The sequence below is a fragment of the Gasterosteus aculeatus genome, chromosome 1 (assembly GCF_964276395.1).
Source record: "Gasterosteus aculeatus chromosome 1, fGasAcu3.hap1.1, whole genome shotgun sequence".
NCBI lineage: Eukaryota > Metazoa > Chordata > Actinopteri > Perciformes > Gasterosteidae > Gasterosteus > Gasterosteus aculeatus.
Window position 1 is genome coordinate 22,471,548 of NC_135688.1, and position 12,571 is coordinate 22,484,118.

Genomic DNA, 12,571 nt, shown 5'->3' on the forward strand with positions numbered 1-12,571 from the left:
TTTCTTTGTTTCTGTCAGATGTGACAGTGCCGCAGTTCTTTAATATGACAAAAGAAAATCAAAACGTACACATTAGCTCTGTAATGATGCGCATATCACAATTAAAAACGAATTCTGAAGAATATGATTGTTACAAGACACTCAATTGAGTATTGGTTCAGACGCATGTGTCCTCTTAGCGGCCTCTCTTTTGAGTTTTAAAACCAAGTGGCCACCAGTGGCAGTGCAGCTCTGACCCAGAGCAGAACAGAACGTGCAGTTGTTAGAGAGCTGTTGGAAAACACCGCCCCTCAGTCAGTTCTTCCACATGTAGCTGTAGTTGCTCATGTTGATGTGAGTCAGAGCCGTCTTGCCGAGGCTAGAGGGCTGCTGAAGCTGCTGGATGGAGGAAGGATGGAGGCCACAGCTGGACAGGTCCACCGAGCCACCGGCACACTGCAGACACATAGAAACAGCTAGAATGAGACAGAATCTTTAATCCGAGGAGCCGTTCGCTTACGACGGTTCCGAAGGGGTGGTGACTGGAGAGAGGAGCAAGAAACATCTTTCTTTGCTCTTCCTCCAATGAGCTGAAGTTATTTACATTTCTATTATATAGACTATGATCTGCTTTGGGCTAGTGTGTGTATATATATATATATATATATTCTGACATAAATAACCTCGTGATGATCTCACTGCAGCAGGTGTTGAAGAGCAGTGGAGCTCTTGAGGGATACAGTTGGATACAATCTTTTTACATGATGGAATTATTGAGCATTTTGTTGCAGTTTTTCCTTTCAAAAGATGAATGTTGTTTCTTCATCACACATCAAAAAATTGTGTAATGTAAAAAAAACCTGTGTTGTGACCGATGTGAAACAGTAAGTTTCTGGGATCCCTTCATTAAATGTGCCTTCTTACCTGTGGCTGGGTGGTGTGTGTGTTCATGACAGCAGTAGGTGTGTGAGTGTAAAGAGAAGCTGAGAAGTTCCCTTTCTGCGCAGGCCGAAGGAGGGTGGTAATAGTGTGGAGGGAGGATGGGAGGATGGGTCCTAGAGGAAGGAGCGGAGAACGAGTTAAACCTCTCATTCTAAAATGCGCCCAACTATTGGTTGAGTAAATTAATAGGAAAATGCAACGTTTCAGTAGAGAGATGATGGAAGAGGGGTACCTGTTATCTCCAGACTGCTGATGTCCTGGTAGGTGGAACCAACCTGGCTCTTCACGTTTACACTGCGGGCCTGAAACACACGTACACACACAGATGCAGACCAAGCAACAGCAGGGTATGCGTTTACTATACGCACGCATGTGCACACACACCTTCAGTGTCTGCATCGTGGCTCCTCTAAACGCCCTGGGGGCCAGCAGTGTTGGGGGGAGCCCCGCCTGGGAACCCGTTGAAGCCACCAGGCTCTTACAGTTGATGAGGAAGTTGATGAGGGTGAAGGTGTGCGGTCCCTCCACACACACCATGGACTCCGGCTTGTGGTCCAGAGACACGGTCTGCCCTTCCTTACGGCTATAACGGGGGGTGAAGGAGCCTCGACTGGCTGTTTGTTGCCGATACAAAGCTGAAGACAGCGTGTGACAGACACACACAAAACACACAGAGCAGCAGGAGGATACAGTTGCATGGTGATGCTGTCTGGCTTCTTGATTTTGTCCTGGATGCCCATCTCCTTGAGCCAGGAAAAGCTGCCTTCTTCGTCGTCGTTCTCTCCTTCGTCCCCTGTCTGAGTCTCCTTGCCCTCTTTCAGCTCAGAACACCTACAATTCAAATCATCAGCCACAATCCGAAAACATGTCAGCAAAATCAATCGGTTTTTTGAATTGGGTTTGACCCGTGATACATGCAATGTTTTTTCTTCTTTCATTACATGCATTCAGCGTAGCCTCCAGAAGGTGTGATTATTAATAATCCACCTTGCCGATAAACAGAACTTTAGCAAAACAGGGTTGGACAGTGTTAAGGAAGACTTTTTTAGCTGGGATCGTTTTAGATGTCCGCAGAAAACAAACTCCAGAAAACTGAGGATGCAAAGTCCTGCATTTCCTTTCCCTGCGCTCCCTCAGTCTGTCTGTCACTCTCTCTCTCTCACACACACACACACACACACACTCACACACACACACACACCTCAGTACCTCAACTTTTTGCCTTCTAGCAGCATTCAGATGAAACTGTAATCCCCCCACTCGCACACAAGGGTGGTGTACAGGGGAGAGGACACACTTACTCCTGGTCTTCCTCGTCTCCCTCCTGCACGGTCAGGTTCTGCTGCTCCCTGCTCCTCCTCCTCTCTTCCACTAGAGGGAGACTGAACTCAATGCCTAAACAAGTACACAGGTAATAGTAAGCTCCAAGAGGAATATATTAATGATGCTGTCTCGACCAAAGTTTAAAACTAAATGTGTGCTTTATATTTGTCAAAATTACACAATCCCTGCTTTGACAAACCAGGAATTAAAGGAAACAACAGATATGTCTGGACCTCTACGTGCTGGGTCTCTGTCCTCTGGATGTATTTTACATGGAGCAACATGAATGACTATCTGAAGACGGGAAGCTGAAAGTGTAGGATTCTAAACGACTCACCGTCAGCCTTCATTGCCTCTCGGAGACCCCGGGTCGTAGGAGAAATGGCGGCAGTGATGCTGCTGGAGCCCCCGAGACCGGCTGCCCTGAATAGCACTGTAAACTGACAAAAAGGAACAGATTAGATTAAGGGAATCGAAAGCAATGTGCTCCTGGGAGCGATATGGGGAAAAAAGATGCCATGCACTGTGCTTCCTCCACTGTAAAAACAAAAAGCACCAACACGTACTTGATAGGAGCAGAGATAGAAGTAAGGACACAGTCTGGCCTTCAATAGACTGTAGAGAGACGACAGGCTGACTGACCTGAAGGAGACGAGCAGAAGAGCAATGTACTTGTTGCTTGTTGGTCCCAATTAGCCAAAAAAAGAGAGTTACCCTTCAAGTCTAACTGAAACTAAATTGCATTGTTTTTTGTTGCTTACTAGAAATCCCTTCAATGTGAAGACACACACGTTATTACTGTAGGTCAAATTAACACACCATGTGACTTCACAGAAAAGGAAGCTGGCGCTGCGGGCTCACCATTCACTCATGAGACTCTGCTGCAGGGCTCGGTCTTGTGCCCACGGGGCACTCCTCCCAGCGAAGCTTCTCTCCGCGTTGATCCTGGGAAACAGGGGGATCCAGGGCAGGGAGGGGTGCTGCCAGTACACCAGACTCTGCTGGAAGGCCTGACGGAGCTCAGAGCAAGACCTGGGATCCTGCAAGGAGACACGGGTGGGAGTGGCACCATCACATGTCATCTCCATACAACAATTATGTTTTCATGGTTTAAATTGTTTACTCGAACACCATGGAGGAAGAAGTACTCCTCCGTCTAATGCTTTAAGCAGTGTTTCCCCGTTTTATACAGAAGGGGTGTCATGTTTACATCCTGTCAGCTGTAAAGATGGAGCCGATTTGAACTCCTTTTATATAGGCTACATTATACTTATAACTAATATGTATTATTATGTAGTATATGAGTAGAGTTAGGAGACTGGTTTAACAAGATTATTATTAATTATCACTCACATCAGTGCATTTCTAACGCGTACCCCCCCAAAAAGTAGTATGCTTGCATACAAGCTCTTTGGAAAAGCAAAATTCAAATCGCTTTGGATTGAAGTTGAATATCTGGCTCTACCCATTCTGTACCTCCCCTGCGATTACTCTTATAGCCTCAATAGCAGATAGACTGCAATGGGACTATTAGGAATCACGATAGAGGAGAAGCAAAGAATATGAAGTTATTTTAAAGCCATGCGACTCCATACACAAAACTCTCACTGTGGTGAGCTATCAACCCAAAATCTATACAATGTGGCCGCTTATAATAAAATCTATACCCATCTGCTCCCCTCTCTCAGGTGTTTTTAGGAGGGTCATTTTATATTGCATTATTATTCTTTCAGCAATATTGTAAAAGAATTTCAATATTAATATCAAGATGTGAGATATATTTGCACTAAAAACATACACAGAATGGAGTACAGCGCTTCAGTAGCCTAGTATACTTTGATGGATTTAACTTTTAAATGTAAAACGTGTTTGCGTAGGAGGGCACGCCCCTGGACCGATGGATGCCCTGCTCGCACAGTCCAACACGGAGAGCCAAAGCACCACATTGAATGGCTGTTGAAGAAATCTCTCCATAGACGTGCTGCTACAGCGACACAAAAACACGTACGATTTTCTCTGCGACGCCTCGTGCGGACGACGGACTACCTGCAGGCTGTGAGGCAGAGTGCTGAACTGAGCTCTGCAGTGACGACTGAGCCCCGAAGCCTCCTCCTGGGCTTTGGGCTGCTCGGCCCACGACAGGGTGAGCGGGGAGGTGAAGAGGAGGCGGGTCTTCAGGCTCCAGTCCGCTGGATACTCTGTGCACACGGGGGGAGCTATGGAGGCCGGAGCAATGGCCTGCGGACTCTGGGAGGAGACATTTGTATACAAAGTATTTGAAGAGGTCGAATGCAAGCGGCTTTGCTACTCAGGGAAATGGAGAGGATGAAACCTTCAGCAGCAGGCTGCCGACATCATCTTCTTCTTCTTCAAAGAGAGAGTCGTCCTCAGAGAAAGTCAGACACTTCTAAAGGCAGATGACAGAAAGTATTCACACATCAGTGATATAGAAAATCATATCAATCTGACTTTAACTGCGTTATATGAAAACTTCATGCTGCATCATATTCAAAGTGAAGCCGGTGAGATCAACTAGAAATCATCAAAATATGGGTTGTTAAAGAAAATAAATAGTATCATTTGTAAATACCGCATTTTTCCCTCACGGCCCACAAACATTAATCATGTTAAAGGTGTTTTCTGGTTCTATGACAGTGTTTTTAGGGCCTGAACCGGCCTGATAACTCAATAGTTGCTATTAGAGTGAAGTGATTCTGTACTGATCCGGGACCCATTAACGTTGCCATAAAGCCACCTTGCTGTTGATGTCTTGGTGCTCCTGTAGTTCCGCCTCGGCCAACCGGTCCCTGAAGGCCACCGTTGCCCCCGCGTGGCGCTCCTTCGCCGCTGACATGTCCTCCTCCTTTTCCTCCTCCTCTCCCTCGTCTTCGCTCCTTCGCCTTGAACTGTCCGCAGCTTCCCCACTCCCGTCGTCGTTGTAAATGAGAAACTTCTTCTTGGGGCTGAAGGTATTCTCGATGTTGGCGAAAGGGTTCCTGCGCTTCGTCCCTCGTCCGGAGGGGTTCTGGTTGTTGAAAAGCGGTCCCGGGGAGAAGGGCCTGACGCACGCCCGCGGAGAGCCGCTTTGTCCGGGTGCGCTGGGGCTGGAGAAGACACTGGCGTCGCTGCGAGTTCTTTTCCTCCTCATTCGCATTATTTCAGCTGGTCGCTTGAAACTGGGTGAATAGCCTTCCTGTTGAGACATGGTGAGGACAAAAAGTTTCCCCAAAACCGCCGAATATCAAGGACTAAGTTGAGAAGCGCGGAACCGCTGTCGCTTGTTTTGTTGCGCCTTTCCGCACTGTACAAACTTCCCGCGCAGCTTGCTGACGTGAAGTCTCCCTCTCGTGTTGCGTTTACTTACATAGAAAAGAAAACGGAAAATGGAATACAATTTTAGAAGAAGTGTCTTATCACTTTCCAAGTGATATCACAAGATAAAACACGTCATTTTCACCCAGCAAGTGGCGTTATTGAAGAATAAAATGACAATTAATCACATCGTTGAATTGTAATTGAAAATTTAAATGAGTGGTATGTCTGGGGAAATCACGTTCTTGTTAATTATTACTATTAATTACTATTTTGTAACATCTGAAAAAATATTTTATTGAACTTGATCATTTGTAATTTGCCTTTTATCAAGATTTTTATAATTCACAGTAATTTTGTTTTCCTTGTCACCTTCAGTAATTATGATTATTAGGATGAGGATCCAAATGGATCAAACACACAATGCATCCATCCATCCATCCATCCATCCATCCATCCATCGTCAAACCGCTTATCCTGCACACAGGGTCGCGTCTATCCCAGCCAATCGCAGGGCTACACAGAGACACACAACCATTCACACTCAAATTCACACACCTACGGGAAATTTAGAGTCCCCAATCGACCTGATCCCCAGAGCATGTCTTTGGATTGTGGGAGGAAGCTGGAGAACCCGGAGAGAAAGGGCACTGGGCGGAGTCGAACCCAGGACCTTCTTGCTGTGAGGCGACAGTGCTAACCACCACACCACCGTGCGCCCATCAAACACACAATGTATAACCCAAATCTCTATTATTTTACATTTTATTTTTTTTATAGTTGTTACCCCAACTTTAAACTAGGTTAAAAGACTTATAACTGGCCGCCGAACTTATGGCTTAGTAGTAGACTTGAAACATAAATAATATAAAAATAAATGTCACCTCCACCTCCTCTCACAGTGATTAATAGGACATTATGTAAATGTTGTCTCCCTTGTTAATTTCCCCCTCGTTTGTCATTACTGCAGGTCATCAATCTTATCTGAAGCTCAGCCGGGCGTCAAATGATGGCCGCTGTTGGAAATCCATTCTCGTATGTGTTGGGCAGAAGAGAGAACTGGGGCTATAATAGTCTCTTTTCAATTGAGGGCTAACAATTATTGCACAGGGGTTCTGAAATGCTGTTATTGGTTTTCTTTAACTGTTATTGGAGTGGTAATAACTCACTTTCCCATTGTTCTATTTGAAGCGTGCTAAAGGTAGACACCCTCTGAGGCATCTGCTAAAGCCCAGCTGAAGCCCTTCTCCCCATGAGCCCCTGAACGTTACTCCACCTACAACTTATGTTATTAGGTTATTATTATCTCTTATAAATGTGAGAACCTTTAGAGAAAAATAACTCAGAAACTGCTTTGGGGCCGCATACTTGGTGAAAGCAGAATGCAGTGAGACCACTAGATGTCTCTGCTCCCCCAGGGCTAAATGACTCTGTCTCATCACTACAAACACAGGCAGCACTACTCTTGGATATTCACAATCTCCACACACAATACACTTGTACTTCTTTGAAGTAATTACATATGAATGAAATATCATTTTAAATTCTTTACATTTCTTTTTGGAATTTAAGGGGGATTTTGTAGATTAACTGATGTTAATCCAAAAGTGTAAAAGGGAGAAAAAGGTCACATCATCAAGTTCCATTCAAATTAAAGTGATCTTTTATCTAGATATTTGTTGATATGTTGAGGAGAAAGACTTCTGTCATAGTTAATACAAAGCTGTCTTCATGTTTCTGTGTGACCCTGATTTATAATGTTGCGGAATATTTCCCTCACAAAGGAAGAAACGTTACAATTAAGGATAGTATAATATGTTACCTGTTGGAGGAATAAATCATGTATTTTATAAGCTGCACCCGTTCCCTTCCCGTTTCACCCAAAGTAATTAGTTAATTTTCAAATAGAATAAAAGTCAAAGTAGTTCGCAGGGACCTGAAATTGAATTAGAGGCTCCATCATAGTGAACATAAGGCCTGGTTTCATTTTTTCAAAATAATACCCACTGAGTAACTTGAGCCATACTTGAGGTATGGCTGTGTTTCAAAACAAAGGCCTGCAACTCTGTATTTTGACAGCAATTAGGGATCAATCTATTATACATCTAAGTGTTTATTTAACATCTTTATTCATACCTCTCATCCCACCTCGTCTTACTCAGAACTGGTAATATTGGCTTTGGGATGCGCAAGTAGCAGGACATTTTGTTTATAAACTTGAAAATGATTTTTACAAACCTTTTTCCCCATCTTTTATACATAACAGTCCTGCATACTCATTAACTGTGTCTGAGCAGCCTTGTTGTCCTTGTCTAGAGCTGTTATTTCTGAGCGCCGAGGGGTGAACGGGTTGGCTGGGTCTGTTTCGGTATGTTCTTATCGCTTATTTGGAGAATTGTCAACACCCCAGTTTTTCCCAACCTTCTCCTGCAGGACATCATCTCTCCATACTGCGTATACTCTGCCCTTTATTTGGCAACTTGTGTGCGTCTGTGTGTATAAACTGGCAGACACAACAAGCTGGGGCTTGTCAGTTTGCCTCGTGAAATTCCTACAGGTTCAGGAATAGCACTGGATAAAAGTATGTGTCTGTGTGTGTGGCGGGGTGTTTAGGAATACTCATAGATACAGGTGGCGACATGCAGAAGGAAATTCTAGCGAAAAACAAAGAAACACACAGGACAAGCGTTTTATTTCCATTGCAAGAATGTTTATAGAAATCAAAACCAAATGTGCATTATCAACAATTCCAAAACGAACTCATTTGTGTGCGTGTGCATGTGTGTGTGTGTGTGTGTGTGTGTGCGTGCGTGTGACAGAGAGAGGTAAGAGTGATGAAAGCATGAAAACATGATCAAATCCAGGTCTTAATTACAGACCTGATTATATTTAGTACAGATCAACAGTGGATCATGGGTAAATGTGACACACATACACACACACACATGAAATGCTACTAAGATGGTATTGCAAAAATACATTAAAGGATTTTACGGGTTCTCAATGTTTGCAGAATTCTTTGTGCTTAGGGCCGTGAATAATAAATATGTAATCAATCGACTAGCTCAACCGTTGTAAAGCTAAGATTTGTGAACCATTTAACAGCGTTAGCCCAAATTTGTCCTGGCGGCGTATGACACACACAGTGAGCATCATGTTTCTTTCATTTCTTCAAGAGGAAATGGGCTGAGCTCTGTAAAAAAAAAAAAGCGAGAAGGAAAGAGAAGTGGTTAAGTCATGGGGAAGAAAGAGTGATAGAAAGACGAAGGTCAACACAAACAGGCTGTGGAAATGTGTGCCATGAGTCCAGCGATCCATACACAGCACCAACAACATTATAATGAGGGATGAAGGCTTCCTATTTTACAAAGGAGGCCGAGATCAGTCCGGTGCTGCTGCATGCACTTTGACCCCGCTCCTCTCTTCTCTCCACTGCTCTGTCCTGAGAGTGAGGCCCGGCAGGTTCCGACCCAGGTCTACTCCCCGCGGTGTGGCAGTAAGTCATTCTGCTTGTTTTACGCTGTTTTGTCAGTAGAAAGCTGAAATCTAGCTCTTGGTCAAGTGATGACGTTTTGTACTGGGTACTGCTTTTTCCAAATGTGACTGTGGTTTATTTTTGCTCAATCCCACATTAACCATTAACCGCCACAAATGATGACGACAGCCCCAAATGTAGATTGATCTGCAACTGAAAATAGTTCTGAAGAAATGTAGTAGGTTTGAGTAACGATAAAAACTACAGTGACCAGATGTGGTGGAAATTAAGCAAACCGTTATAAAACAGAAACCACCAATTATTTTGCGTTTACGTTTCCAGCAGTAATCGAGGACCACATAGAGTGCTGATTCATGTGTTCAGTGTCTGCTGTCTGCCGTCACCTAACCAGGTGGTCACTTTGCACTCCCTATCCGGGATCAGTAAGGTCTCCAGACCGCTTCGGCGGCCGCCATGTTTGTTGGGGAACTGCTGTGGCTGGACTCCACCTCCACCCCCACTCCTCCATTCTGATTTGGCAAAGAGGGGTGTAGAAGGGAGGAGCCTGTGGAGGCATTGGTGCACGGTGGCAGGATCCTCGGTGGAGAGCGTGAGTCACTGCTGCCTCCTCCCCCGGCCATCATGGAGAACTGGTATGAGCCGGCGGCGGTGGAGTAATACAGGTGATACGGTGAGGTGGACTGGAAGTGCCCGTTTTGAGCCTGGTGGGGGGTGTTCGCCGGATAGGGCGGAGGCAGGTAGGTGTGATACCTCCCTGCCGGAGTGGTCGCCATGGCTGTCGCCATGGTGATGCCGAGGGCGCCATTAGAGACGGCGTTGTGAGAGGGGGTGTAGGTGAAGGCAGCCGCTGTGGAAGGGTAGTGGACTCGGGGGTCAGAGAAGCGAGAGTCGGGCAAGGAGGGAAGGGAGGAGAAAGGCCGTTCTAAGGTCATCCTGGGGTCGCCAAAGGCCGTGAGGTCGGGACCTGAGAGGGGGCAAAAAGTCAGAGGTTACAACCCACTTATCTACTAGATTCTCTATGGTTGATCTGTGCACACAGGGGCAGACTGGCCAACAAGGATAGCGGGGAAATCTCAGATGGGCAGACGAGGTTGGGCTGGTCAAATACCGGCCCACCTCCATCACCAACCGGCCCTCCCTCGGACATTACTGGACCCTACTATATTGTGTGCTTCAAAGAACACTTTAAATTTACTCTTAATGGCTGAAGCAGTTAATCCTTGGCTGACATTTATATTGCTCCTCGCGATCTGTATGCACACTGATGCTTTCCATCTTCCTTACTTACCTAATCTCTTACGTCAGTTTAACTTTGTTTTAGGTGTCCGGCCCGCGCTACAATTATATCCGTCCCGCAAGTAAATATCATATGTCTTTCAGCCATTTAATAGGATGCACACGGCTGATACTAAAAGTCCCGGAAGGCACTGCATACTTGCGACAAGACAGGCGACTATCAGGTATCTTGCTATTCATGCCAGTTTTCAATTTTGGCCCTTTGTGATTGAGTTTGACCTACACTGCTCTAGCCTACTCAAAACTTGCGTCACCCGGTTTCGGAGTTTGGAGCGCGACCCAACAGCGCGGCACCGTGGAGCTAAAAAGCTCAGGGAGAAAAAGAAGAGAGGTCTACAGGAAGGTGAATAAAAATATTTAAATATTTACAACTTATTTGGGAAACTTGAAATTTGGGAAATCGACTGGTGACACAACTTGTTTTTTTGCTATGCAACTTCAACACCCCTACACACACATAGACACAATAACAGACCCAGCATGCAACACTACTGATACCACTGTTCACACCCAATCGTATGTTCTGTTCTCATTTCTACAATATAGTTCAAACTAATTCTACCCTCGAATTCCAGTGTTTTTATTGTGTGGTCTTTCTCTGTTGACATGCATTTGTCAAGGCTCTATACGTATAACCATCTAATACCAGCCCAGTTAAGCATATTCATCTAGCAAACTATACCTACATTAGAATGTTACAATAGCCTGTAACATTTTAGTCCATGTGTGCAGACTAATTGGTGCATTCGAATATTATTTTAAAAAAAAAGATCTAATTTCTTTTTCATGTTCCACAGTTATATCAAGTGTATGGGTATTTTCCAGGTAGGGCCCTGACTGGTCAATACAAATTATGCATTGAGTGTGCAACGCGCCCTGTATTGAGTGGGCCGTTCTGACAGTAACTCCAGGGCCACTCTTTTCCCGTAGTCCGCCTCTTTGTTCACATGCTTGTGTGCGTTACCTGCGAGTCGCGACGACAAGTCACTGAGCGACGAGCGGCCAGGCGATAGCGGATTGGATGTGTGGACACTGGGCGTAGTTATCTGACCAAGGTAGGGATAGGACTGGTCGTAGGACCATGACGGAGACGGCTGCATCTGTCTGGAGTCTAAGAGAGAGATGGAAGTTTGAAACGTTCAGAGCTGTGAGGGAAAGAGTTTTAGAGCAACGCTGCCTTCGCTTGGAATCAGACAACCGGCACGGGAAAAACTCAATTCAAAGCGGATAATGATTTGTTGCTTTGGTGATGCCATGAAGTAGTTAGAAAAAAATAGTTTTCTGGGAAATTCTGGCAAAAAGTAAGAATTGACTTTTACCAGCCTGCCTGATTGCATTTGAATGCAGTACAAGTAGAATGTTGTAAGATGAGTTGAGGCCGCATATAAGTGTTAACACGCTTACTTCCTCAATGGGCTATTTTAGAGATCTAGCATAACACATCATTAAAGTTGGGGGATGGATTCAAATGCACAATATGGAGCGTGATCTGTGCAGAATAAAGGCTGATCTAAATGAACCAGAGGAAGCCAAGCTTATTGGGGGGTTGTATGTTATTTCATTCAATCCAGTCTTTTTCCCTTCAGTCCAATAAATGACGCCGGTCATACTGAGACTCGCAGACAAGAGTGTGTACATGTAAGGGTTTGTGTGTGTGTCTGTGTATGTGCGGCCAGACGAGGACGCAAATTGTACACAGCAGCTAAGACGCCAATGAAGGCTTTTCAAGTCCAGCCAAGAGCTCTTTCCAGCATTGACATGTGTGTGTGTTTCTGTGTGTGTTTGTGATGGTGAAGCCTAAGGCCCTGTGCCAAGCCCCCTCCTTTTCTGGCGTCTCTTAACACCTCCACACATTGCCATAACGGTTCATGCTGTGCTCAGTAGGCCACATTACTATACTTGTTTTACTTATACACTTGCTGCAGCAAAGTTCACACACACTTTTATTTCATGGAACTAGCTAGTTGGCTGTTGACAGTCAGTGGGATCGACAACACGGGATGAACGGCATTTAACTACAGGCAGTCCACTGGTAGCATTCACGGATTCAGCTGCCAGTTCTGTTTTAAGTTGATGACATAATTAAAGAACCAGCGTAGTGATTAAAGATCATCCACTTTGCCGAACAGAGACACACACACACAAGAAATGATGGTGATCGGATAAGGAAGCTGGTCACCCCGGTGTGCTGCAGTATCGCTACAACCAAGTTATTTTTTAGGT

At 45.0% G+C, this 12,571-nt stretch overlaps 2 protein-coding genes across 12 annotated transcripts in view; both read right to left on the bottom strand.

The window, feature by feature from the left end:
• donson (DNA replication fork stabilization factor DONSON) lies at nucleotides 1-5,595 on the bottom strand. The gene is made up of 12 exons (XM_040191017.2): nucleotides 5,000-5,595; nucleotides 4,577-4,651; nucleotides 4,291-4,491; nucleotides 3,106-3,284; nucleotides 2,811-2,886; nucleotides 2,582-2,684; nucleotides 2,223-2,316; nucleotides 1,612-1,752; nucleotides 1,306-1,504; nucleotides 1,154-1,223; nucleotides 904-1,034; nucleotides 1-435 (listed from the first exon to the last, which is right to left on the bottom strand). Exons 1-12 carry the CDS (start codon nucleotides 5,447-5,449, stop codon nucleotides 295-297), a joined length of 1,860 nt encoding a protein of 619 aa, XP_040046951.2. The 5' UTR covers nucleotides 5,450-5,595; the 3' UTR covers nucleotides 1-294.
• A 2,649-nt stretch (nucleotides 5,596-8,244) lies between these two features.
• runx1 (RUNX family transcription factor 1) overlaps nucleotides 8,245-12,571 on the bottom strand; it is a 48,253-nt gene continuing 43,926 nt past the window's right edge. For 6 of the 11 annotated variants that reach the window (XM_078104528.1, XM_078104536.1, XM_078104530.1 and 3 more), the window contains 2 exons: nucleotides 11,313-11,459; nucleotides 8,245-10,016 (listed from right to left, as the gene is read on the bottom strand). In XM_078104528.1, the coding sequence (XP_077960654.1) occupies nucleotides 9,472-10,016; nucleotides 11,313-11,459 (692 nt within the window). In that variant the 3' untranslated portion in view covers nucleotides 8,245-9,471. The remainder of the gene's footprint in view (nucleotides 10,017-11,312; nucleotides 11,460-12,571) is intronic. The other 5 variants (XM_078104540.1, XM_078104549.1, XM_078104545.1 and 2 more) reach the window with 1 other exon arrangement.